Source organism: Nothobranchius furzeri, chromosome 8 (genome assembly GCF_043380555.1).
Source record: "Nothobranchius furzeri strain GRZ-AD chromosome 8, NfurGRZ-RIMD1, whole genome shotgun sequence".
In the NCBI taxonomy this organism is placed as follows: domain Eukaryota; kingdom Metazoa; phylum Chordata; class Actinopteri; order Cyprinodontiformes; family Nothobranchiidae; genus Nothobranchius; species Nothobranchius furzeri.
Genome location: NC_091748.1, coordinates 66,817,987 through 66,844,797, shown reverse-complemented (window position 1 = coordinate 66,844,797; position 26,811 = coordinate 66,817,987). Strand labels below are relative to the sequence as shown.

The window sequence follows — 26,811 nt, the reverse complement described above, 5'->3', positions numbered from 1 at the left end:
GTAACACTTAGTTAATTCATGACTCATATTTCTTGTGGGTTAAAGGGATGCACAAATTAAAAGAATTCAGGCATAATGTGACAAAGCGATAATTTCAGAGCGGTGAGACATGAAGAGCATGGATTTATTTAGGCCAGACTAGAATAGGTTTGTTAAAAATTGTCAAATGTTTTCCAGAGTTAGTACAGTTACACGTTTTGTTAAAACTGAAATTTGATTTTTAAACTGTAATTCTGTTGCTTGTGAGGATTTCTTATCCCAGACAAACCAAAGGAAGGTCTGAGTGCTGGTGCAGTAGGAGGCTTTGCTCTGATAGAGGCCATTCAGGAAGCAGAGAGGAGGGGAGGGCCAGGATGGACTGGAAGTCTGCCTCCAGCACCTTTTATAAACATTCCCATCTCCCAGCTCTACGGGTCATCGTTAACGGACATCGATGTGTCTGCATCCCTACAGCGCTCAGAATCTCACACTCACTTCTTCTCTGATCGCCTGGGAGCCTCAGCTGAGAAGATTCAACCGCAGGGCGGGGGACTTGTGGAGTTTTTTTTTTTGTTTCCACCGCTTTTCTGCATAGATCATCAATCTCCAGCTGCAACCATTTCACCTCCACCGGTCATGTACAGCTCCAGCTACTCCCAGGCCAAACTCGGGCCGCTGTCGAGGGAGCAGCTGCACAAACCGAAGGGGAAAAGCTGCGGATACTACATGAGGATCATCTTCTTCTTCTCATCTCTCATCCAGTCGCTCATCATCGTCAGCCTGGTGCTCTTCCTCATCTATGGGCAGCCGGAGAAATCTGCGGAGGAGAAAAGGATCAAGGTTGGTGATTTCTTACAGAATTATTGTAGGTTTTGTGGTGATAAACTGTAAAAGCTCGCATCTTCCTCCAGTTGTGCTTCAAATATGCTTCAAATCCCATCTTTGGCTAAAATCTTTGCTTCATGTGTGGTGAAGGAGCTGGAGATGGGCTTCAACATGCTGAGTGATAACAACGTGAAGCTGAAGAAGGAGAAGGGTGAGCTTGGAGTTCAGCTGTCGGCTCGGACAGCAGAAAAAGCTGCTGTGGAGAGAGAAATGATGAAGCTAAAAATGAATTTCACCAGCGTGGACCAGGATCTTCGAAGGAAATTGGTAAGGAAAATGCAAAAAGTTGTGTAGTTCTGTGTGAAGTTCTCTTTACTGTCTTTATGGAAGTTTAGATGTGAGAAGCTTCTGTGTTTACCACCATAAGAAACATCTGCTGGGCGGAGTGCACCAGCTGCCCGAGCGTAACCTACGTCCGACGTAGATTTGAAAGTTACGCCCAGCTAGATGTGTACGGCGAGTGATTTCTGCCACGGATGTAATTTTTTTCATTTTGTACGTGTCCTCTCCTACCTGACCTGTGTTAATGTGTTTAGTTCACGTATCACTGTTTTGATCGCCTCAGTTAAGTAATTCGTGTGGGTTTAAAGCTTCAGTTTGGCCAATTTGTAACATTAAAACCATAATTTTAACAAACACTTTACTAATGGTGACGTACTTCTCCACATGTCACTGAGACAACGTGCTTCTCCGAGGGCTTTTCAATTCAATTCAGTTCTAGTTTATTTATATAGCGCCAAATCAGACAAGAGTCGTCTCAAGGCACTTCACACAATAAACATTCCAATACAGGTCAGTTCATTTAGCCAATTAGTAAAAAGTTTCCTATATAAGGAACCCTGCAAATTGCATTGAGTCACTGATTAGTATCCGAGTCTTTACAGCAATCCTCATACTAAGCAAGCATGCAGCGACAGTGGAGAGGAAAACTCCCTTTTAACAGGAAAAAATTTAGGCTTTTTGTCAAAAGTTAATTTCAGAGGAGTGTCTCCTTCGGCTGGTAATTCGTGACAGAATTCACTTGCTATACATCGCCTCTACCAGGCGTTGGTTTTCATGTGTCTCCACTACCAGGCGTTGGTTTTCATGCGTCGCCGCTATCAGGAATTATTTTTTATACTCGCCGCGACCAGGCGTTGGTTTTCATACGTTGCCGCAGGTTGTAAGTCAGCTCTATGTAAAATCCCATTGACAGTGCAGACGTTCACACAGCGACATCACCTTCAGCTGCTCCTTCTCCTGAATCTGGTTAGGCTTAGTTTTGTCGGAGTTCACTCACCATAGATTCTGATGTAAGAGTTACAACTAGCTTACGATAGTACCAGCTGGTGCACTCCTGATGTTTGTTTTTGATTGATAGGCTAACTCTGAGAGGGCTTATGCCTCTGCGATGGCGATGGCGCGACGGCCCTCCCCTCCCATTCAACCCCCCCCATTTGTCTCATCTAACAGTAAGTTGTGACTCACAGAACCACGTCATACATCCAAATCAGAACGATCACTAAACCTGCCCTGGATAATAACTGGCTTATGTTTAAAATCAAATAAAACTAGCAAGACATCTTTAGTTATGGCTAGTGGTGGTTTGCTACGTGTTTTAAGTTGTGGGCTAATTGATGTTTGTGTAAATAACCTTTAATACATAGAAAGTATTTGTCACATGTAGTGTGAAGACAGTTCAAGATGAGGCAATATTAAGGGCACTGGCGTTAATGAAATAATTTTTGTGTAGATTTTATTTAGATATTAATGCTCTGAGCTCTCTGATTTCTGTAGATGAATTAAAGGTCTTGGAGAGCCTCAACGCTCAGCAGAAAACTATGATTGACCTCCTTCACTCAAACTTCACTCAGACGGTTCAATATCTGAGCCAGGAGAGAGACAGCGCCCTCAGAGACAGAGACACACACCTCACAGAGACCATCAATCTGCGCACAGACAACAGCAACCTGAAGGACCAGCTCACCGCCTATACTAGGTGCCTAACCCTAACCCTAACCAGCCTGACTGACGGTGTGTAAATATGAGGAAAAATCTTATAAAGTCTGTTTTTGCTTTATCTCTGAACAGGAAGTGTAAAGAGGACTTTGCTCACTCCCTGAACGGGATCCAGACGGTGACCAAAGCTTTCCTGGAACAGATCAACAACTTGTTTCCCCACCAGCTGACCTTCCACCTCACCTGCAACAGCCAGAAAGAGCAACTAGAGAAGATTAAAAGCAGCTGCACGAACCTCTCCAGAGACGTGGAGAATAAGTTCCAGCTGTATCTGAATAGCGTGGGAAACAAGGCAAGTGGTCTCTGTGTTTTCCAAACTCAATCTTGAAAAAAAACAACAACATGAAAGGTCTCCGTTTTTTATCTAAATATTTTACTTGTACCTTTATTTAAAACTCAAAGTAGTGGGGTAAACTTAGGTTTGTCTAATTGAGCAGCAATTCCTCCTTTAAGACGGTAGAATGGTTTAATCAGGTGTTTTAGCGGTAGTAGCTCCTAAACCAACCTTTGCCAATGATGACCTCACACTTTCCTTCCACCAAAATCTTTCCAAAGGAACAGCTGAAAAGAATCATTTCTAACTGGGTGGGGGGTCTATTCATGACGTCATTCCTGATAAATCTAACTAAAGAGACAGACGTCCTGTGAGACCAAACTCAGGGTCAAAACAGAAGCGCTGCTGAGGCAGCAAATGTGTCCAGGACAAATAAAACGTCTAACAAATGTGGATAAACCGGGCTAACACCACACCTGATTTATAAGGACCTCTGTAGCACCACGTTTACATGTTTTAATAGTTTTTATGCTCTAGGTGGCAGAGATTCAAGCCCAGTCCAGTAAGATGGAGGTGCAGATCAAATATTTGAATTCCAGTCTGCAGCGGTGTGAACAAAAGCACAGTGAGCTGATTGCCAGAGCTGCCAAGGACTTAGAGCTCAAACAGAAAGCTCACGATGACCAGGTAGGTCTTACGTCTGTGCATGGGCGGATGAAGTCTTCATGCACATGTTAAAACTAGGTACTTGTTTCTTCTAGGTGGAAAAACTATTGGTGGAGCAGAACAGACTGAGAGACCAGAAGAAACTCCAGGATGAGAGGCTTGCTCTGAAGGAAAAAGAGCTTCAGACCCTGCAAGGAATTCTGCCCAACAATAAGGTAAAACACTCACAGAATCACAGAAGTCAGCCAGGCAAGAACTCTAAATGATGAATATTTGACTATTTACTGAGACAGTTGTAAGCTGGTGTGTGGTTTGGCAGGGGCGAGGGGGCTGCAGGAGCAGGAAGCGTGGAGAAGCAAGATAACAGAGTAGCAGAACTTTTAGGGAACCATAAACAGTAAAAAGCCAGAAAGAGCAGCACAATGTGAAATATTAAACAACGTGATCTCGGTACTTTTGTTTGGCAGGCTGGTCCAGCTGGTTCCCTTCAGTCGGCGCCGCAGCAGAGCCGACAGGCTCCGGCTACCTGGTCCCTCAGCGGCACACACGGCAGCAGCAGAGCTCCAACAGTAAGCTTCCTCATGAAACACTAAAATGAGCTTAATTTGACCCTGTGAGGCTACAAACCAAAACCATCGTCTTTTCACCTCATAATGTGGTTTTAAAGAATTTATAAAACTTTAAATGAAAAATCTGAACAAAAACTTCATCACAAATATGCAACTCCAGGTAGTTGTACAAGTTATCCTACATAATATTACTCAGATTATGATCTGCCTCTGAATCAAAACAGACTAAACCACATTACACGACTCTGTTATTTATTGTTATATTAACTTTAATGTGATAACTGTTTTCGCTTACAGGTTGGTTGAAATCCTTTCATCCTTTTTCTGAACTCTGCTGCAGCAACATTGAGAGGAAAGTGAAACAGCTCCAGCTGATCATCATTTTAAATGAGCGTGTGTAAACCGCTGCCATCACACACTTTGCTGCACTAGTGATGACAGGATCTGTTAATGGATCTTTTCTCTTTCTCCTCTTTTTGAGTTGGGGTGTAAAAAGGATCCAAATGTAAAGATTTAAATGGCACGGGTGTAAATATTTCCTCTTGTGTGTGACTGATTCATCCAGCTAAACAGACTCAGGTTAGATTCATTGTCCTCGGTCTCTTTTGTGTCTGCAGCAGTAAAAATGAGCTACAGCTGCTCCTAAAATAGCTCCGTCCAGATTTCCTGGTGGTTCATATGGATTTCTAATGCAGACGTAAACACATCATCAAACCTGCACTTATTAGCAGCTCCTCATGCTAATAGGTCAGAAAGGAGAAGACAATAACGGCATGTTTATGATGGTGAAAAAGGGTCGAGACTAATAATCAGCAGTTTTATGGCACATTTTACAGTTTAACTAGCTGATATAGGAACTGTTGTGAAACTTTACTGCTTCCTTTTCCTTTCAGAAGAGAAGAGCACAAACAGTTCTGAGGCTGGAAGCAGCTGCTGGGCTTTTTTATTATTATCATTATTGTTATGAGTTCATTTTGGTACACTGAGACAAAGTCTTACTCAACAAAAGAAGACCTTTAAGATTAAATAATTAAAGCAGCGTTTAGTTGTGATTTTTGTAAATTTTGTATATTTTAATAAAAAGGAATCGCTAAAAACTGTGTACCTCATTCATTTAGATAAGTCTATATCATATAATTAATTAATCAATGCGTGTTTCATGTTTAAATTATATTTCTCATAAATATTTTGTATAAAATTGTGACGTGTTAAACTCCTCATAAAAAGGTTGCACAAAATATAAACTGCAATATTTTCTGTACAATTTTCTTTAATTTTAATGTCATGCTTTAAATGGCCTGTTTTTGATACAGTGCCTTCTAGAGTCCTGGAACCCCCCAAGGCGCTTTACAACACAATCAGTCATTCACCCATTCACACACACATTCACACTGTAGCGTCCAGCAATGGTCAGTTTAGGTGCAGCCTGATCTTCCACCATTCAGCATCTGGTCAGAGAGGAGACACAACATTGCATGTGTTCCCTTTAAACAAGTCTGTCTTCACACAAGCTGGGATTCAAACTCCACAAGGCTAAATCATAACATTAACTTACTTTCCTCAAGGTCTCAGCTGCAGAAGACAGAAGATCCAGCTCAAATCAGTGCCAATTTCAAGAATAATTTTAATAAATCAATATGAACCCCTTCTATGACTTCTAATCTAGATAATCATTAAATAATCATTTGTTTATGACTACTCATGATAATTATAGTATTATAAAATGGAATGCTTCATTAATTGAGCTCATTGAGTGGATGTTGTTTATCTACTAGACTGCAATGTGTTCCCCATGTTTTGACGACAAGGTCCAAACACCTGCACATCCGCCATAACAAGCACGGCTAAGTTAAAGTCCCATACACATAGCTAAAACCTTTTACCCAGATCAGGACTTCCATATTAAAGAAGGCGTGTTTCCGAGGTTGCCTTGGTAACATCTTCCTTTCTGTCACCCTCTGACTGGCTGTTAAAATCATAACATCAATTCTATAAAACTAAAACCTGCTGAGAGGTTCAGAGTTCTGGAGAATAGCTCAGATTGGCCATCTGTTGCAAGACTCTGTAACCTTTTGTGCACCTGCAAAGCTGATGAAAAACACTTCCTGCAGAACAAAGCTGAATTATTCACTCCTTAAGAGTCATCTCTGAGATGCAAGCTGATCCCATCCTGTGATGCCTGGTGACATCTCTTGAGACTGGAGAAAGTCTGTGCTTACGGTCAATCTACTGGACCTGGGTGGCCTGAGGTCATCCGACCTCTTCTGACCTCCGGATCCGGACGAGGGTCATCCAAAGGGTGAGCGTAGAACACAGAGAGATTGCGTCTGAATGTGCTTTGACAACAATCAACCTCATAGTTTATTGCAAACCAAATTCTTTTGTATCCGGAGACGCCGCTCTCTGAGATTCGGAAGTTCTGACCAACACCTCATTTACACATAGCCTACATCACCTTTAGACCCATCCGTTCCCGGTAAATGCTTGGTTCACTTGTCATGTTTTCTTGTGATAAAAATCATTTTTACTATAAAACTGACTCTTTCATGAATCAAAACGAAGTGTGTATAATTGCTTAATAAATCAAAGAATCTCAGAATCTTCTGATTAAGCCCTATAATTTTCTAATATTTACAGTTAAGATCAAGTAAGGTAATATTGTATATTTATTCAGAATATCAAATAAATAATACATATTTGCCACAGCTACATCACATTGGTGGTGATTAGATACATTGTAGCCACAGCTGCCCTGGGGCACACTGACGGAGGCGGGTCTGCCGTACACAGGTGCCACCGGTCTCTCCAAACACAACCAGCAGGCAGGGTGGGCTACATGTCTTGCTCAAGGACACAACAGCGACAGACTGAACTGGGCTCGAACCTGCAACCTTCTGATTATGGGGTGAGCAGTGTTGGGAGTAATGCGGTACAAAAGTAATTAACTACTGTAATGCATTGCTTTTTGCTGTAATGTGGTAATGTAAGGCATTACAGGGAAAGAAAATGGTAACATTTACTCGGTACAATTGTCAGTAACGCGGTAATTACAACGCATTTTTAAACCCAGAATCAAGATGTGGGTTTCCTAAAAATTCAAATTGCGGGAATCCTGAAAAAGATCCAGTATCCACATATATGACGTCATTTATGGACTCAGCTTTGCGGGCATTCTATGAGCAGAGGACGCAGCAGTAATGGCTCAAATACTCCAGCTGCGTCCTGCGCGCGCGCGGGCGCTGTTATATTCACAAAATCGCTCCACCAAAACAAAGTAATTCGTTTGCGATCGTTTATATCCGCCCATATTCTCTGGTACTTCATGTAATTTTTAGCTGAGTTCATAATCTGTGCGCCGGTGATTTCAACTCCTTTGCTGCTGGAGCGCAGCGCGAAGCTTTTTTAAATTTATTTATTTATTTATTTATTTATTTATTTATTTATTTATTTATTTATTTATTTATTTATTTGTGTGTTCGGTAGATCTCTTTGGCTGATTAGTTAGAAACTAGGAAATCTAGTTTACAGTTTTTCTAGAAGACGGAGAAAACATGCAGCATGCAGGAAGGTTAGAGAGAGCAGGATATCCACATAAAATCAAGAAAACAAAACAAAGTGCTTGAAAAGAAAAAAGTAGGTAGATTTATCCCCAATACACATTTTTACCAGTGAAAGGCAATAATATACATAAGCATTTAATATTTATACATGATAGAATCAGATAACCCCAGAAGTCAGTCCCACACCCAGGGCCGTATCAAGGCATTTGGGGACCAAGGCAAATATAGGCTTGGAGCCCCCACCACCTCACTCCCTGCTCAGTTAATATAAGATGGCAACGTGCTGAGAGTACAGATTGTTGTTGCTTTTATTTAATAAACAATCATTTTAAAGCACTGTTATTATATCTGACTGTTTTGAACAGCAATCCTAGCTCAGACACCACATCACTTTCCACATCTATGTCATGAGCTCACTGAGCGTCAGATTACCAGATTCATATTGAAGTTGTTTTGGTGAAAGTAACTTAAAGTAATGCAAAAGTAGTGTAATACATTTTTAAAATCAGTAATATTGTAATGTAATTAATTACTTTAAAATGAGGGTAACAAGTGATAAATAATGCATTACAGTTTTGAAGTAACTTGCCCAACACTGATGAGCACTTAACTCCTGTGCCATCGTCACTCCAGGACCTCAGGTTATAGTACTGCAGTCCATTTTCTAAACAGAAAGAAATTTTCTTACTACTGTTGTGTTATTTTCATGGCTGTTGCCAGATCCGGATCAGCACCAGAAGATTCTAGATGACAAGTGAAGATGAGTCATAAACAGTACGTTGATAAATAGATAAATTTGCCTATAATATCAAGTTGGTGATTGAAAAAATTAGTTTCTAAATCACCGTTAGCATTATTAGCTCAACGTTAGCCTCTAGCCTGCTTCACCCAATATTAGAGTATAACAGAAAGATGCCGCAGCTTTTTGGGTAACAGTAAATAACTTATGGGATGCTCATGCTCCTGTCACTGGCTAACATACTGTCCACAACTCTGGAGCTTTTTCCTGGTTGGTATTGAATTACAAATGCCAATGTAGCATTTGCTGGCAAAGACGTGGCAACCCTGCAGCCTCACAGATTGTAAACATCCTTTTTAGCTTCCCGAAAAGGAGAAAAACTGACAACCCCCAGCCAGACTGAGAAGGAAATCTTTTTCAATGTAACCTTCCTTTCAACACGATTAAGACATTTGACCGTTAGTAAAATTCTTACATATTATAGCGTTATGAATATGCCATTTCTGCCCTTAACAGCTGCCCTTTGACACAGTGACAGTGTTGGTGACTGTCTCTACGTGACGCTGAAACCTGCCGTTGTACCGGGAGACGATCCATAGACTGGTTTGTCGTGCTGCAGACGCTGTTTCACCAGTTCCAGCACCAAGGAGGGTCCGAGGACCTGGCATCCGGATCTAACACGGGAGTCTCCGCACGGTACGTAGATCGGCATAGATGGCGTCTCATGTCTTCCTCCTGAAGTCCATCATCGGTTAGTTAGACAAAACAACATCTTGCACTCAGACTCGCCTCCACCAGATGGAGATTCTGAACTGACACACACACACCAACACTTCAGCATTACATTCATCTGCATCCATCATTAGAGAGTTAGTCCTGGTGATTGTTTCGAATAATTATAAAATAAACATTCTTAAACGTCCCATCTCTCTCTCTCTCTTCTTGTCTCTAAGTCAATACAAAGTGTTTGAATAAAATTCCCTGTAGTAAAAACAACCTCTTTTGATTCTAAGGGCCCGGTCCAAAGATTAATGATCCAGCTCAGGTTTGGATCAGTGATATCTCTGGACCTTAATAAAAGTGTAAGAATATACCAACTATATTCCGCTACATTTAATGGCGAGCCTAAGCCAGATATCTACAAAGTTTTAAAGCACTTTGTGTCGAGTTTGAGACATATTTGGACATTAGTCACCCTCCACAGGAGGCGCTGTTTCATCAAACCACTCTAAGGCTGACGTGGCACATAGCGGCCATTTTAAGCCTACCACTGAAGGAGTATTTTCCTGTCTTGTATGTTGAATACTGTATGTTTTCTTGTTTGTCGCGTGTGTTTGTGACACTGTGTGCAATTGTTTGTGAAACCAGAGATAGAGATATCCCCGTCGGAAGTTACTTCCGTCCGGTAGCCGCTTGATCCCCGACTACCGTCCCGGTCAACTCGCTAGCATTAATCTGCTAGCATTCAACCGCTAGCATTAATTCGCTAATAGCTGAAGTTAGACACGGAAGAGCGCCTCTGCACGCCCAGAGTGCGGCTGCTAAAGTCCAGAAATTACCACGTCGCTCACGCACGTTTGGTTGCTCGGACTGGTCCGTTTGGACCGTTAAGTCCTGGTCGCTCCAGGCATTCGCTAGCTTAGCCAAAGTGCTAACTAGTCACCCCGGTGAGACATACGGTGGCGCGTACCGACAAACTATCAAGCCATTTCGACGCAGCAATTCTGCGTCTCAAAATCCGCTACGCCTTCGAGTACTAGGTACAGTCGGTTACGTTAGCGGCGGTTCTTTAAAACGCTCCGGTGTAAAGAATCGGATTTGGCTACGTGGCTAGATGCCAAGTGACGGACAGCGCATGCGTAACAATCTGCCATTTTGAGTGACCCAACTCGTAGCTCGACCGGCCATCTTGGGCAGGTCAAAAGAGAGTGATATTTTTGGCATTACTTAACAGTTTTGGCCTGAAGGTTCATTCCAAAACCAGGTTTACCTGTAAGTACTTCTTTAATAGGTCATTTTACTTGAAGATGTCTGCAGAAGAGGGAGACCTACACTCACTGGCACTCCAGGTGATTGATGCAGTGGAATCTGTGGTAGGAGAGACAGGCTTAGCAGATCACGGTTATGATGTCGGCCTTCGGGGTCACACCACTGATGAACTGCTATCTTTACTTCAAACTACCATGTCCGGTATCCCCACCACAGGTAAACCCCTTAGGGGAAAAGCCCGCACAGAGTCCCTAGTAGAGTTCGCGGTGCTGTTAGCTCACTTGTGGGAGAGAGAACTGGGTGAGCTGAGTGTGGCTAAGCAGCAGCTAGCCGCGGTCCAAGGCCAACTTTCGGTAGCTCTTGCTGAGAAGGATACGGTGTTAGATGACAGGAATCAGCTGGAACACAAACTGGAACTCTTGGAAGGTGTGAACTTGAGCTTAAAACAGGAGGCAAATGGGCTTAAAGCCGACATAGCGAATCAACGGACGGAAATGGGTTATTTGCAGTCAAAGCTGTCTAGACCGGCAGCACCGAAACACGAATCACACCTACACGCTCAAACAACACCACCTCCTCCGGCTGATGCTATAGGCGCTGCTCCACCGGCGGGTGAAGGCACACCTGCTGGAGTTGGCAGAGGACAAGTCCATCAGCCTGGGCTATCTAGCCAATATGGGCCCCCTTCGGCACCTCATTCGGGTTACACGACTCCTCAGCCGGCACATCTGCTTCCAACAACGGCCTTTTACCTTGGTTACCCTCAACCTGCTGCACCGGTGACCCCTCAACCGGACGTCTACTTGATGGCTCAGAGCGTCAAACGTTTCAGCCCTGCACCGAGTACTTCGTACCCGGTTGATGCGTACCTGAGCGACCTCCGACACCACTTCCAGCGATGTCCGGGAATGTCCATGGAGGACAAGATCTTTCTGATAAGACTGACCTCCGATGGCGTGGGTTCGCTCATTGATCGCAAGCGTAACTTGATTGGGGACAACTACGAAAAGCTGGAAGCTGCGGTTCGGAAAGAGTACACCTACAATTCACAGAAAGCTGGCATACTGCTAGCCTTATCAGTCAAGCAGGGTCGTGCCGAAGACCCACAGGTCTTCTATCAACGTCTCTTCAACGCGTACTTTGGTACGGAATGCAAGGATGGAATGGAGGAGGATAAAGGTTTTAAAGGGTTATTCCTCGAAAACCTACATGCCCACTATGGCCCATACATGGGTACAGTGGATCCTAAGACCACACCCATGGATGAGCTCAGACGAATGGCGAGCTGTGCCTTCGTTCGGTTTGGTAAAATCGGTAAGAGTTCAAGCAATGCATCAGTTATGGCGTTAGGGGACAGGGACGTGCTTCAACTGGAGGGTGCTGCATACAAGGATCGTAAGCCAAAAGGGCTTAGAGCTGGACCTAAGCAAAAGGGGACCCAGCAGACTGCTGACAGACAACAGCAGACATTCACCGCAGCCAACAAGCGACGGGATCCGGAAAGACCCCGGACCCCTCCGCCTGCTCGCGGGGGGGCCCCTAAGTCACCACGACCGGGACGCGTTAAACATTGTGTTTCTTTCAGTAGAAAGGGGGGTTCTCCAGGGCCCTACAGGAAGGAGTCGCCTCGCCCGGGCGGGAGACGCACTCCTTCGAGGACGGGGTCCCTGCATGCGTCTCGCGGGAGCTACAGCCCCGCCAGAGAGCGGGAACCTCAGTCTGGGACAGCGACCCCAGAAGAGCGTCGGGCGATAACAGAGCTACTTAGGGTACTGAGGAGTGACTCGACGACACGGGATCGGATCCTTTGCGTGACGGCGGTAGGGACTCCGCAACCTCACTATGGCTCGGTGGCTGAGACCAGCAGGGCAGAGGCGAAGCCCGCCACGATGGTACGTCCACCGGCACCTGAGGCGTTGGTGACACCTGCGGTGATTAATTCTATCGATGCTTGTGCGGTGGCACGCGCAGAACCGATAACCCGGCCTAGCAAACCGAAGACCCGACCTAACAAATCGAAAGCCCGACCTGACGAATCAAACAGATTCCCACACATAGTCCTCGGCGACATCACCAGACGTGGTCCTACGAAGAAACCTCACGTTCTGGTGACCATGGCGGGGGTGCTGGACTGTGAGGCTCTCATAGCCACTGGTTCAGCTTATACAGTCATGTCCGGCTCTGTCTGGGAACAGGTCCGCATGGCTGCGGAGTCGCAGGGTCACGACTTAACACTCACGCCCTGCGCGAAGCCGATTCAATCGTACTCTGAAAACCGGACAACCCTCAAGGGTGTAGCATTCGTCGACCTCACACTAGGTGTCATGTCCGTGCGCCACCCAGTGTTGGTGACTACCGTCGACTCGTTTCCTCTCGTGCTGGGGGGTGACCTGTTGGTGCGCCTTGGTGCCGGAATTGCGTTGCATGATTGGACGCTCCGAACTGCCTTGACCCATCCGAAACCCCTAGAGGCCCTTGGGCGCCTCGTTGCGGGTGTCGACGGTGACGAGGTCAACGGAGTCGTCGACCCGGTCGATCAGTCCATTACCAGGGATGTCCGTGACATCCAGGGTATTTGCATGGTCTCTGTGAACACTTCCCACACGGAGATGAGGGGAACGTCTACCCAAGGGGGAGTTGGCCGTCGCGGTGAGACAACGCCTGCACCTGCGAACCCTGCGGTGGGAAATCCACCTACCAAAAGGGGAGCTGAGGGTGGGGCTAATACTCGAATTGAAGCCCAGAGCCTTGGGGGGGACGACCCCGCCACCTGGAGACAGGTGGATGACATCGATGACGGTGTCGCGCTATAGCAGGCGCTGGTGACCTTTGGCCCGGAGGGGGGTGATTCACCTACCGATGGCGTGGGGGTCTGGTGTCCTGTACTGGCACTGGCTGACACCGACATCTACGACTCCACCTGCGCGTCGAACGTGGGCCCTGCGGAGCCTCCACCTGCGCCAAACTCTCTCTAGGGTTGTCACGGTATGAAAATTTAACCTCACGGTTACTGTGACCAAAATTATCATGGTTTTCGGTATTATTGCGGTATTTTTTAAACGGTGATGCATCAGAAAGCATTGATAGTCCTGTTCTACACAAACTGAAATAGTTTTGAAAAGGTTTAACAGTGTTTATTAAACCTAAAATAACACAAAGCCTTGGCAAAAGTGCAACTTTTCACAAGTAAAGGAACAAATAGCTTCTTTTTCTGGAACATGTTACAGTAGTCAGTGCAGGTTTAAATTATACAAATCCAAACATTCAAAACATACTATGTAAACAAATCAAAGAAACACCACTTGTTTTCTCATATACTTGTTTTCTTCATTATCAAAATGAAAATCTAAAACTCCAGTCCACACTTGACTTGAGCACTGTACAAGTCAACCTTAAAAAAATATGTATTTAAAATAAATAGCCACTTTAAACAAATTACTAAAATAACTACTACACTATGTAATCAAATCCAAATGTTCAAGTATAAATGGCATTGAATAAGTAAACAAATCAATGACAAGGAACTAATTGTATATTTCTCTTCATCATCAACAAATAAGATGCTTCATCCAGCAACAGGGTGTCCGTGACACGGTTTAAATGATGGCAGAGGGCGCTGCGGCTGCAGTATATAGTGACTCGTTGCATTCTCCCTTAACCAAAAGTCCTCACGTCATGCATTTAAGCTAAAATGCTAATGTTAACTTACCTTGCACTGGCTGTAGAGACGTGGGTGATGGTCACGCAGATGTGCCATTAGATTCGAAGTGTTCCTGCCTTTTGCAGACACTTTTTTCCTGCATGTTCTGCAAACGGGATAGCAGTTTTCCGATTTAGTCTTCCTTGAGGGCTGATGGATGTCCTGGGCACTGCCGTTTCCTCCGTCGGCATTATTTCAGCTTCAAAGTTTTGGTTGCAAACTAAAAAGTGCGTGCCGCGGGAACTTCAGCAGAAGCGACGGTGGCTGGTAAGGGTCACCGCGCCTAAACCGCGGCCACGGTAAACCCACCGAGATAATTTAGTTTTTTAAAAACTGGACGGTTATTTTTATTGTCAACTTTTTTACCGGTGTTTATCGCTATACCGGTTACCGTGACAACCCTACTCATGACCACGCCAATCTACAACCTACAACGCCCCTGGTTTCCATTCCTGGCTCTGGTAAGATACGTTTTGTTAGTCACGTGTTTCGGCCTGCTGTCAACTGCGGTTGGTATCAATCATCGGCCACCTCTGACGCGTCTGTACGAACTTGGGCCCTCTTCGGGGATCGCACTCCGAGACCGCCCAGGTCTGCTGATGACTGACTATCGTTTGTTTACACAAAAGGTCTTCGTAAAATTCGACCCCGCTATGGCATGCACTGATAAGATGAAGACAGCCTTCGGCAATCTATCGGAATCGGGAGAACACTGGACTCGTACTATGACACAGCATGCAATCGCCAATGTCGGTCACATCCTTAAACAGGCACTTAAATTCACAGTTTCTAACAGTGAACTTTCCAGTACCAGGAGAAGACCGAAGCATTTCCTGGACGGACTTTTCTCAATTGGAAATGTAATTGGCAATCTCTTAAATCTCGCGTTCTCCGCAGTCAACTCGATTGAGATTCACGCAGTTCGTCGACATGTTGATAGCATAGAATACCCCAAACTGCGTAAGCAGGTCCTGCAGCAGGGGCGTGCCCTGAGACAGCTGGGCGTGTCGGAGAAACAAACTATGGTGGTACTCAACACTCATAGTAACATTTTGCGTAAAACAACATCCACTGTGAATGAGTTGCGGTCATTTGTAGAGGTTGATTATGGTCATACGCAGATGCTGACTGCTTGCCTGGCTGACTATGGTCGGGACGTGAGCGCCTCAATCGACCTCCTCCTCATGGGGAAGATCCCTCCGTACCTCGTGTCCCAGGACATGGCCCGGGCTGCGATTGTGACCTCAGAGACCCCAATTACACTACAGGTTCACCTAGGTTTCTCGTTGGGCAGTTCTATTCAGTTAGGCGTCGTTCCAGAGGCTGGAGAGCTAGCCTTCCTCATCAACTTACCTGTGGTGTCTCCGAAGAACATATATAGATTGAAAGATGTGGTGAATGTGGGTAACTGGGTTCGCGACTCTCATGTCAAGTTGCATACGCCTCCAGTCATTGCGTATCATGACCGCGCGCCGCATGTCAGGTTAGTCCCGGACTTGAGCGCGTGTTTTCTCACCCGTGGTCTGCACTTTATGTGTCCAGGCACACCTTTTCTACATGGCGAAGCCTTTGTCGTGTGTGGTGTTGATGAGTTGTCGGATACGTCTAGATGTCCTATGACGGTGTATCCACGTTCACATGTGATGACAGTAGAGTTGTTATCATTGGCGACCGTTGGTTACTCAATACCCCTGCTAGAGAAGCTGAAGATTGCTTTGAGGGTTCTGTGTCTACACAAGTGGAGCTACCCTCTGAGACCTTATGGGTAATGGTTCCACATGGTGCTACGGTCCACGTAGGTGAGGTCTCTCTATATTATTTTGATCCTAGTGAGCATAGGTCTGAAGTGGAGTCCTCTCCTTTCTATGATAACATCTCTTTTGCTCTCTCCCCAGCGATGGTGGATCGTGTTACGTTCGACGGTCCGACCGTGGTTCGCGTGGGTGTGGTAAACAGAGTGTTGCGTGAGTTGTTGTCAGATCCCGACCTTCAGTTTCGACCAGTGTCTTACTCCTGGTCCTCCGCTGACTCTGTCGTGATATTCATTATAGGCATGAACATCTGCTTCATCTGGGCTATGTTCTTTCTCCAAAACCGTCGTTTCTTCGCCGAATTGAACCTTCTGGGGACATCGATCGGTGATGTTAAAGGACGCCTAGCTCGAACCTTGGCACCGCGTCGTGAAGCACCGGCTGCCCAGGCGCCTGAACCGGGGCCAGTCAGTTCCTCTCCTCCTCCTCCGTCAGCCGAGACGTAGAAGGTAGAGGATTCTGGTTACCAGACTTGTTGGTTCCGCGATGTCGATCTCGGGTTACACAAATTTGTTTGTTTGTGGGTGTGCATGGTTGTCTTTCATGTTATACATCACGTGCAGACTTGGGGTGTGTTGAGATGGACATGCTGTGGGCTCCTGGAGTCAGGTAAATGGCCAGGTAACAGTGAGTGGGTTAGGCCACATAGTACTGTTATCCAAAGTTTTGTTTTTCTTTTGATCTTTACTAATCTTAATTCCTTATGGGTACATTAACATGAAAGTGATTACTAACTCCACTGATTTACATTTTAGTATTGATTTACATTTCTGTTTTTTTATAGTATCTTTGACAGGATGATTGCAACGTGAACGTTATGATTTTCCACATCTATTTGCCTTACAGGGCTATGACCAATTTTGCCTCTATCCTGTCAGCGTGTATTTCGTGCGGTGATTCACTGATACCAGACAGAGTTCTTTCATTTTCTGCTTTTCGCACCATCCTTTTTGCATCTCACATAGAGAGGGCTGCATCCATTTCTTCACTTAAAGGGTAATTCACGTAAAACTTACACATAGTACAACAGGTACTCATAGAGTTAGGTTTTTATTTGTTTGAGGACATGAAACGCAATCTTGTCGTGTCTACATTGAAGTGCCTGCACTGTGCTCTCTCTCCTCTGCTGAGCTCATGAGGATCCTGCTTCCTGGGGGTGGACCCGTGACTCGTCATCGGAATAGACTCCTCCTGGTTGGTGCTCCGGCTCGTTGGCCCTGGACGTCCGTGGTCCCGGCATGGCTGCTGAGACACCTCGCTCTCTGGGATTACCTGCCTATTGCTCTTCCCTTTTGCTGGATTACGATAAGTGCTGTTACAAAGATCAATTTACTATTTGGAATATTTCCCTGCTCGTGGATACGTACAAGCTTTGCTCCTGCTTGACATTATTGCCCGTGGAGATATAAAGTTGCTGTTGCTTCAATTATGGCTTCCATGGGGAATATTTAATAACCTGCTGACTTGTGTGCTTCCCGAGGAGTATGCAAGACTGTTCTTCGGCGTGGGGTTCGTACCTCACCACGCACCCTGCTCGGTTGTCAAGATCCTTCATAACTCTGGTTTGTTCAACGACCAAGTGTTCTCTTGGTGGACCACCTTGACCTTGAAAAGGGGTGTGTGTAGCGTTATGAATATGCCATTTCTGCCCTTAACAGCTGCCCTTTGACACAGTGACAGTGTGCATAAATTGCCAAGGTCGTGCGCTTGCTTCTGGTGTTTACATTCCAGCAAAGAAGACAGAAGAAGGACGAAGAACGCTTTTCATTAGTTAATCAAAGAACTTTATTTTTAATGAAGCTAATCAAAACAACTGTTGGTCAATAATAATCAAGTGACCGATCTGTGAAATCACAATGTTATGATTTATGTGTTTGATGAATAACAGGACTTTGGGCTAACTGAGCTAGACATCCTGATCCATATAAGGTAAACACATGACACACTGTTCACTCATCCAATCAGAACTTCCTTTCTGATGCGGGGCAGAGTTCTGTGGTGTTTAGTTAATCTGTCCACTCCGATTCGCTAAGAATCATAAACAACTAAGCTTAATAAAACAGAACAACGCCATTTTAAGTTAGGTTTTCCAACGTAGTTCAACTTGGTTCAACGCAGTTCCAACCAAGTACTCGACCAGCTCTCAAATCCATCTGATGTCCATCATCGCTAAGTGAAGTACAGACTGGCCAGCTGTATTTTCTACTTTTAAGCTGAGAACTGTCAAGCTGGAAAATTCTGTCGTTTTATCAACAAGACGACGGTTCCTTCAGAATAAAAGCTGAACTCTCTGACCCAAAAAGGGGGGTCTCTACGTGACGCTGAAACCTGCCGTTGTACCGGGAGACGATCCATAGACTGGTTTGTCGTGCTGCCGACGCTGTTTCACCAGTTCCAGCACCAAGGAGGGTCCGAGGACCTGGCATCCGGATCTAACACGGGAGTCTCCGCACGGTACGTAGATCGGCATAGATGGCGTCTCATGTCTTCCTCCTGAAGTCCATCATCGGTTAGTTAGACAAAACAACATCTTGCACTCAGACTCGCCTCCACCAGATGGAGATTCTGAACTGACACACACACACACCAACACTTCAGCATTACATTCATCTGCATCCATCATTAGAGAGTTAGTCCTGGTGATTGTTTCGAATAATTATAAAATAAACATTCTTAAACGTCCCATCTCTCTCTCTCTTCTTGTCTCTAAGTCAATACAAAGTGTTTGAATAAAATTCCCTGTAGTAAAAACAACCTCTTTTGATTCTAAGGGCCCGGTCCAAAGATTAATGATCCAGCTCAGGTTTGGATCAGTGATATCTCTGGACCTTAATAAAAGTGTAAGAATATACCAACTATATTCCGCTACAATATTGTACCTTTAACTCAAATAGATATTTTATGTCTCCATTAGTTTTTGAACACCAAATAAATACTATAGTAAGTTTGGATTAAAAGTTGATGGTTTAGATAAAATGTGATGTAAGCAGAGAAAACAGTTTGCCTGCAATGGCTGGACCAATTTTATCTATAGTGAATTCCAACTGTGCAATTCAATTAATTAACCAAAGATGCGTGATCTTGGTCTGTTGGAGGGAACAAGAGTGTGGAGAAAGTCCACGCACGTACAAGGAGAAGATGCTAACTCCATGCAGTTACCTTTTTGTTGAAGACAATAGCATCGTTATGTCCCTGAAAAAAATGAATTAATTTAATGACCTGAAGCACTTTTATGAGGAACCTTATGATAAAGTTATAAAGCTGACATTTGACCTTTATTTATATAAAAGGGTAACAATCAATTTTTCTACAAAACATTTGAATTAATTTGTCAGAAGCTTTTTCTTCTCTGTGACCTCTGACCCACAAAATCTACAATTAATTTAGCCTTTTATCTAAAAACAAAATAAAGCTTTTCTCAAAAAGTTCCCGACATAAAAAAGGGAAAGACAGCCAGAAGCCAATTTACGTATGAGTCACAACGGTGGCCAACGTGGAGGCGAATAAAAGAAAAAATCTACCCAAACAAAACAAATATTTGATCTCATTTCCTGATTTCACAAGATAAACGGCCTGTACTGATGTGTTACAGGTGAGGAGGAAATCCTTTATTTAACATCAAGAGTTTTAGATTCAGCACACAGTCCCGGATACTAACACACACGCACCAGCTCACACGAGGACAGCGAGGGTGGTACCGGTGCGATCCAGAGACGTCAGCTTCACATCCAGGATAATCAAACGCAAAGGAAGCTAACAGACAGCTTCAAGTCCCAGCTGGAAGACAAATGTGACTAAGGCAAAACCTTGATCCAAAAATACACAATGATGAGAATAAACATGGATCTTTCATCTCTATTCAGAATCTTAACATGTTATTCAGTTGTTACGGAGCCCCTCTGATGACATGGTCCAAAAAATAAATAAACTGTGGCCACGAAATACTATTTTGAGGACACGAAATAGCTATAACGTGGACACGAAATAGAATGTGTCCTGGGATGATATGTATATTATCCCAGGGCACATTAACTAGAACCTGCGTCAGCCATAGTACGGAGTCCTTGCTGTGGGTGATGTCCTTAAGGTGAGTGTATTATATTTATTTTGCTATCCCGCATTTCGGCAGTTATTTATTCAGACCTATCTTTGTTACTATCTTCTAAATGGTATCTGCTGACGTTTCAAACGTTGTATCCTCATGGTGTTACTACACGTTGTTTTGTTGTGCTAATATGTAGCCATAAACTCATTTTTAACTGTAGGACGTGCGGCGGCGCCGCAGTACACTTTCAAAGTAGAGCAAGGCTGAAGGCTACTAATAAACGAGGTATGTTCAACATAAAACCTTAGTTCTCTGTGTCACGAAGGGGTCTCTCTTTTACCCTGGCCACATCACCATGCTAGCTGGTGCAACTAATCTAGTCTGGAAAATAATAACAGACAATTGCCCCTTTTTTCGCTGAACATCTCCTTTGAAAGTAGCATCATGTGAGTCACACTAGTAAAGGTAATACATGCTAAATGAGCCGTAGCTTTCAATGCATCACAGGATTCATCCTGTAATGCATTGAAATGCATTGTGATGCCTTGCAGTTACAGTAGCTCACTGCGGGTATGTTGCCAAGGGAACTAATTAAGCATACAGTGATCGGAAAGATTTTGTATTGATGCAGGTTGTCATTGCTCATACTGAACTACTGAAACTCCAAGTAGACAATCGCTCCATTGCTCATTACCATAGATAATATTACGCCACCCTCATGCTGAGCCGGTGGAAGGTCCAGTTTGGGACGTACCAGGGCAAGACTTTCCACTGGCTCCTGCAGAACGACGTGGGCTATGCCGCGATGGTGGTGGCTTCTCACCAGAAGGAGCGAGAGAGGACAGGCTCTCAGTCCCCTCTGATGGCCAACAAGGTGGGATCTCTCAGCTCCCCTCCTCTGTGCATAACAGAGTTTGATAATTCTAACCTTTACTTTGTGAACACACAGGACGCCTTCACCCGTTACTCCTTGGCGTACCCAGAATTTGCTGAGGCAGTCCGGTTCCGGCAGGCGTTTGAGGAGGCACAGGTGAAGTCCCTCCAGCCTGGTCAGGAGGGACAGGCCCTTGATGGCTTTGGGGACTTTAAGTTTGAGAGCCTGCAGAGCCTGTACGACTCGAAGGACCCCAAAACGATCCGGTGATTACTTTTATTAATAATGATGATGATGGCATTATTTATAATAATAGTAATAATCCACTTAGTTTGTAAGTTCCTTTCTAGACAGCCATGGTCTCCCACCAATAGAGTCAAAACACAACAACTTACAAGTTAGTCTGAATGAAATTCTGTGTCTCACCCATGGACGTAATTTTCACTTTAGAAGTGGGGGGGACACATGTGTGTGTGTGTGTGTGTGTGTGTGTGTGTGTGTGTGTGTGTGTGTGTGTGGGTCTTTACAGTATGTTCTAATGGGAAACAGGCTTCAACACAAATGGTTGTTTTCTGCTTGGTCCTAGAGCTCAACCAGTGCCAATTTAATATAAAGTATTGGTAAAAAGTGCAGGGGTGAAAACTTGACTTTGGAGAAAGTGGGGGGGGGACATGTCCCCCCCCCCCCCCCCCCAAAATTACGTCCATGGTCTCACCTGTACAGGTTTGTCAACTACCTAAGGAGGACGGCGCCAGCTCCAGGCTCGCAGATGGAGAACGCCGTCCACTACGTGAGGAAGAGGAACAGACAGAGGGAGGGCGCTACTGCTGCATCTGCCGCTGCCGCTGCCACCAGCACCTCCTCCACCCCAGTGGCTGCCTCCGCCTTCAGCTGCAGCAGAGTGACTGTCTCTCCTTCCTACCCGGGGCCGAAGGCTGCATCTCAGTATGTTTTCTGTCTATTTGATCTCTGATGGTTTACAACATTTTAAAATAACATTCAGTTAAACAAACACTTTGTCACCTTTCAGATTTGCAGCCTTTGTGTCTGGGCGGCGTTCTCTGTCTGCGGTGGAAATGCAGGCAAAACTAAAGAAGATGGTGGCCCCTAAGCCTGCATTTCCATGTAAGTCTGTTTAATGATCTCGTTTGTATTCTTTTACTCAAGGTCAGCACATTGAGTGTTTCACACTCACGCTTTCTGGGGCAGAAGCCTGATGTTTGATGATTTGATTTCCAGCCTCCTTCAGACCAGCTCGTCCACCCACAGCATCTGGGGAGCCCAGTGATGGAGAGCTGGTCCAGGCAGTAGTTGACCAAGGGCAACGTAAGTGACAGAAATGTGTTCATTTCATATTTTGTTGGTGACAGTCAGATGTGAACAGATGCTGACTCGTTTCTCATTCTTCTCTACTTCATAAAAACTTGTGTAACGACAGATGAACCGGAAGTGTCAGTAAGTTTGGGTTCAGTTACACTTTGCTTGGTTGTTGGTAACTCACAAGTAGCAACCCGCTGCCTCTAACTAGTCTCCATCACTGATGTCATGGTCTGTAGATGTCACCTTTCTCTGTCTTGCCTAATCACCCTCCCAAACACACCTGGTGCTCATTAATCGTCAGATCCTCGTCCGCTCTCCTCGTCTGTCTAGCTGCTTCCTGCTTTGGCTTGTGGTGTCTGTGCAGCTCACAGTTCAACTGAATTGTTTCTAGTCACTAACTCGTGGCCCTTGTGCTTCAGCTTCTGGAGTACAGGCACCTCTCCTGCTCCCTCCTCCTCCTCCTTCTCCGCCGCCTCCTGTGACAAAAAAAAACATCTGCGGGACGGGAGGAACCCACAGACGAGGAACTCCTGGAGGCTGCACAAGAAACTCCAGAGCTCCCTGCTGCAGTCCTCCCTCCCCCACCTCCTGCTGCCAGCTCTAAGGTGAGGTATCAGATATTAAGGGTTTCCAGTCATGCCTTTCTTACTCTGCTGCTTTGTTTTCTCTCTCTAGTCCTGGCAGGCAGCTCTGACTGCAGAACAGCAGGAGTGGATCGGCCAGGTGCTGTTCACCAGGGACCGTGCTGGGAGGCCGCGTCTCATCACAGAGCTCAAGTCCCTGGTGGTACCCTCCCCAGCCCCGGGCGGTCTACAATCAGCCTCCCGCCTCTCCCGACCCCTTCTTTGCATGTCGGCTCTTCCTGTGGATGCCTCACAGGATGTGGCACCTGCAGCTGACGTGCCCCCAGCCTTTGTGCAGCGGCATCCTGATAAAGGCTGGGCTCTACAGGACCATCCAGAGGGTCCTGGACATCGAGGGCTGGTATCTCTTGGCCACTGAGTACCTGGAGTGCCGTCGATGTAAGAAGAAGGTCGGAGGGTGGTCGCAGGGCATCGTAAGGCAGCTGCCCCCCACCTACAGCTGCCAGTTCCCAGCTGTCCTCACGTACAAGTATGAGAAGAGTGAAACTGTGTGCTCATGCGGGTGTGTCCAGCAGAGTTTAATGTGGTAATGTTTGTTTTGTTCACGCAGGCTGTCCTGTGACCAGAGGGTGGTTGCTATGCTGAGATCTCACACTCTGGGCAATAGTGCCACTCAGTTGTGCAACACCCTGCGGGAGCAGCATTCCGACGCCTGGATGCGGAGAGCGATTCAGTACCTCGGCGTCTGCGAGCAGTTCCTGGCCTTGGGTACCACGAGGGGCAGATCGCACCACCTCTCCAGATGCCCCCTGTGCCCTCACCCGTCTGGCTGCTGGCTTTTTACGGTTACGACGTGCTGACGCGGCTGGACGAGTACAAGGCCAGGATCACGTCCACCTTCGGATCCATCCTAAAGATGGATTCCACAAAGAAGGTCGGTCACCGCTTTGTGTTTACTTGCTGCTTGTGAACAACAGTTCTGCTGGTCTTTACGCAGGAAGTTCTTTGTGTGCAGGTGACAAAGAAGCTCGCAGGTGCCGCCTCTGGCACGGCCGCCTGGGCTACCAACGTGGGTAACGAGCACGGCCAGGTCCTCACTTGCTGCGAGGGCTCCGAGGGCCTGTCCAAGATGGCGGCCGGACTGATGAGGCGGTACCGATTAGCTGAGGTACCTGCCCCCCAGCTCATCTACGTGGACCGCGACTGCTGCAAACAGGACGGCGTGTCCAAGATGGCTGCCTTATTTCCGGTATAAACCTGCATCGTTGCTGACTGACTTGTTTAGTTCTTTATTTAATTTTTCATAGCAATGATTCGTTATTTTGTTGTGAATTACTTTAATGGATCACCAGGTCACCTGAATTTCTACCCAATAAAAAATTTCTGAGAATGATTAGATTTGTCTTAAAAATGTAAATTCTCTGTAGTTTTCCCTGCTGCATTTCTTAAAACTGAACAGAACCAGTTTACTGCAGGTTATATGTTTTGTTTTACATTTTTCAAAAAAAAAAACATTTTTTAATCTATTACAGGTCAGCATGCACTGTGCTGCACATCTGCATCGGTGCTGGTGAAGTTGTGGGTCTGGAGGATGAGCCTGAGGAAGATGTGTGTGGAGGAGGTCAGTGGTGCTCTGTCCTGCAGGAGGTACCAGCAGACCACCACTATTGTTAACAGGCAAGTCATTCACAGAGATGTAACAGCCGTCGTCTAAGCCAGCCCAGCAGTAGATGGACGATGGAGTGGACAGTGAGAGCAAGCATCCCAAAGCTCTCTCTGCAGACCGTCCTGTATGATGTTCCTCTGACCAGAAGCATCCAGCCACGGGTCTGCTCCAGCCCTCCATCCACGTCTGGATTCTCCTGCAGCAGATCCAGCTGCACTGTTAAGACTTCCTGCTCACTCAATTTAAATAAATGATCCAGGAAGAGTCACTCAGGTTAATCCTGCTTTAACTGTACATAACTGGTCCATATTGGTTTTGATCTGTAAATAATTGTAACGTATTATAAATAATCTTGTCTCCTTACCATCTTTTCATTTTCTGTTCTTGCAACATGTTCAAAAAACATCTGTAATAATAAAACTGGTGATAAAATCAATGACCAGAAAGAGTTATTAGTATTTGTTTTAATAAACGTGTTCAAATATCAAACAGCTAAATAACATTAACATGATGACAGTAGAAGGCCTCTCTCCCAGGATGACCAACAGGTAACCTCTCCTGACCCTGGACACCTGCAGTCCTACAGAGAAAATCAGAGACCACAGGTGACAAAAAGGCAATAAACACATTTTTACATTTATCCACACGAGAAGATAAAAATTATATTCTTCACACAAACACTTTTAACTTTATTTAAACGTGTCAGCTGTAAATCCCTGATTGTAAAACTACTTTTCACAAAAGAACTTCTGTGGTTGTGTGTAAACAGCTTCACTCTAAGCTTAATAAAAACACTTCTTTGCTCCGTTGTCCTTAAAATAAATGACAAGTTTAATTCGCTACACACACACACACACACACACACACACACACACACACACACACAGAGGAATAACTGGGACCTGCGAAACAGACTCGTTCTGGCTGATTTCTGTGAATGTGTGGATTCACTCTGGTTTCCTCCTGCAGACCAAAAACATGCATGTTGGCTTTATTAAAGGTCATCATGTGTGTCTGATGACTGGAGACCCGTCCAGAGACGTGTCCTCCACCTCATGTCTACTGGAGTTGGACGCCAGCTCCTGACCCTGATGAGGAATAGAGATGAGTTAATAATGATAATTCACTTAGATATTATCTATGGTAATGAGCAATGGAGCGATTGTCTACTTGGAGTTTCAGTAGTTCAGTATGAGCAATGACAACCTGTATCAATACAAAATCTTTCCGATCACTGTATGCTTAATTAGTTCCCTTGGCAACATACCCGCAGTGAGCTACTGTAACTGCAAGGCATCACAATGCATTTCAATGCATTACAGGATGAATCCTGTGATGCATTGAAAGCTACGGCTCATTTAGCATGTATTACCTTTACTAGTGTGACTCACATGATGCTACTTTCAAAGGAGATGTTCAGCGAAAAAAGGGGCAATTGTCTGTTATTATTTTCCAGACTAGATTAGTTGCACCAGCTAGCATGGTGATGTGGCCAGGGTAAAGGAGAGACACCTTCGTGACACAGAGAACTAAGGTTTTATGTTGAACATACCTCGTTTATTAGTAGCCTTCAGCCTTGCTCTACTTTGAAAGTGTACTGCGGAGTCATCGCACGTCCTACAGTTAAAAATGAGTTTACGGCTACATATTAGCACAACAAAACAACGTGTAGTAACACCATGAGGATACAACGTTTGAAACGTCAGCAGATACCATTTAGAAGATAGTAACAAAGATAGGTCTGAATAAATAACTGCCGAAATGCGGGATAGCAAAATAAATATAATACACTCACCTTAAGGACATCACCCACAGCAAGGACTCCGTACTATGGCTGACGCAGGTTCTAGTGAATGTGTCCTGGGATAATATACATATCATCCCAGGACACATTCTATTTCGTGGCCACAAATAAGTATTTCGTGGCCACGTTATAGCTATTTCGTGGCCTCAAAATAGTATTTCGTATCTACGTTATAGCTATTTCGTGGCCACAATTTATTTATTTTTTGGACCATGTCATCAGAGGGGCTCCGTAAGTTGTTGCTTATTTGTTTCACAAATACTTTGATCCAAACCACAGATCATACAAGAAAGTGAACCATCTGCTGTTGAACAAAACCAAGGAGGAGATAATTTTAGGTTTAAACCC

The 26,811-nt window shown here is 45.1% G+C and overlaps 1 protein-coding gene across 1 annotated transcript; it reads left to right on the top strand.

Annotated features, from left to right (window-relative positions):
* The first annotated feature begins 295 nt into the window (after nucleotides 1-295).
* Nucleotides 296-4,889, top strand: plvapb (plasmalemma vesicle associated protein b). Its single transcript, XM_015970908.3, has 9 exons — nucleotides 296-819; nucleotides 955-1,131; nucleotides 2,225-2,315; nucleotides 2,641-2,842; nucleotides 2,935-3,154; nucleotides 3,674-3,823; nucleotides 3,898-4,017; nucleotides 4,270-4,371; nucleotides 4,669-4,889. The coding sequence occupies exons 1-9, from the start codon at nucleotides 616-618 to the stop codon at nucleotides 4,675-4,677; spliced, it is 1,275 nt and encodes a 424-aa protein (XP_015826394.3). The 5' UTR covers nucleotides 296-615; the 3' UTR covers nucleotides 4,678-4,889.
* Nucleotides 4,890-26,811: the final 21,922 nt, after the last annotated feature.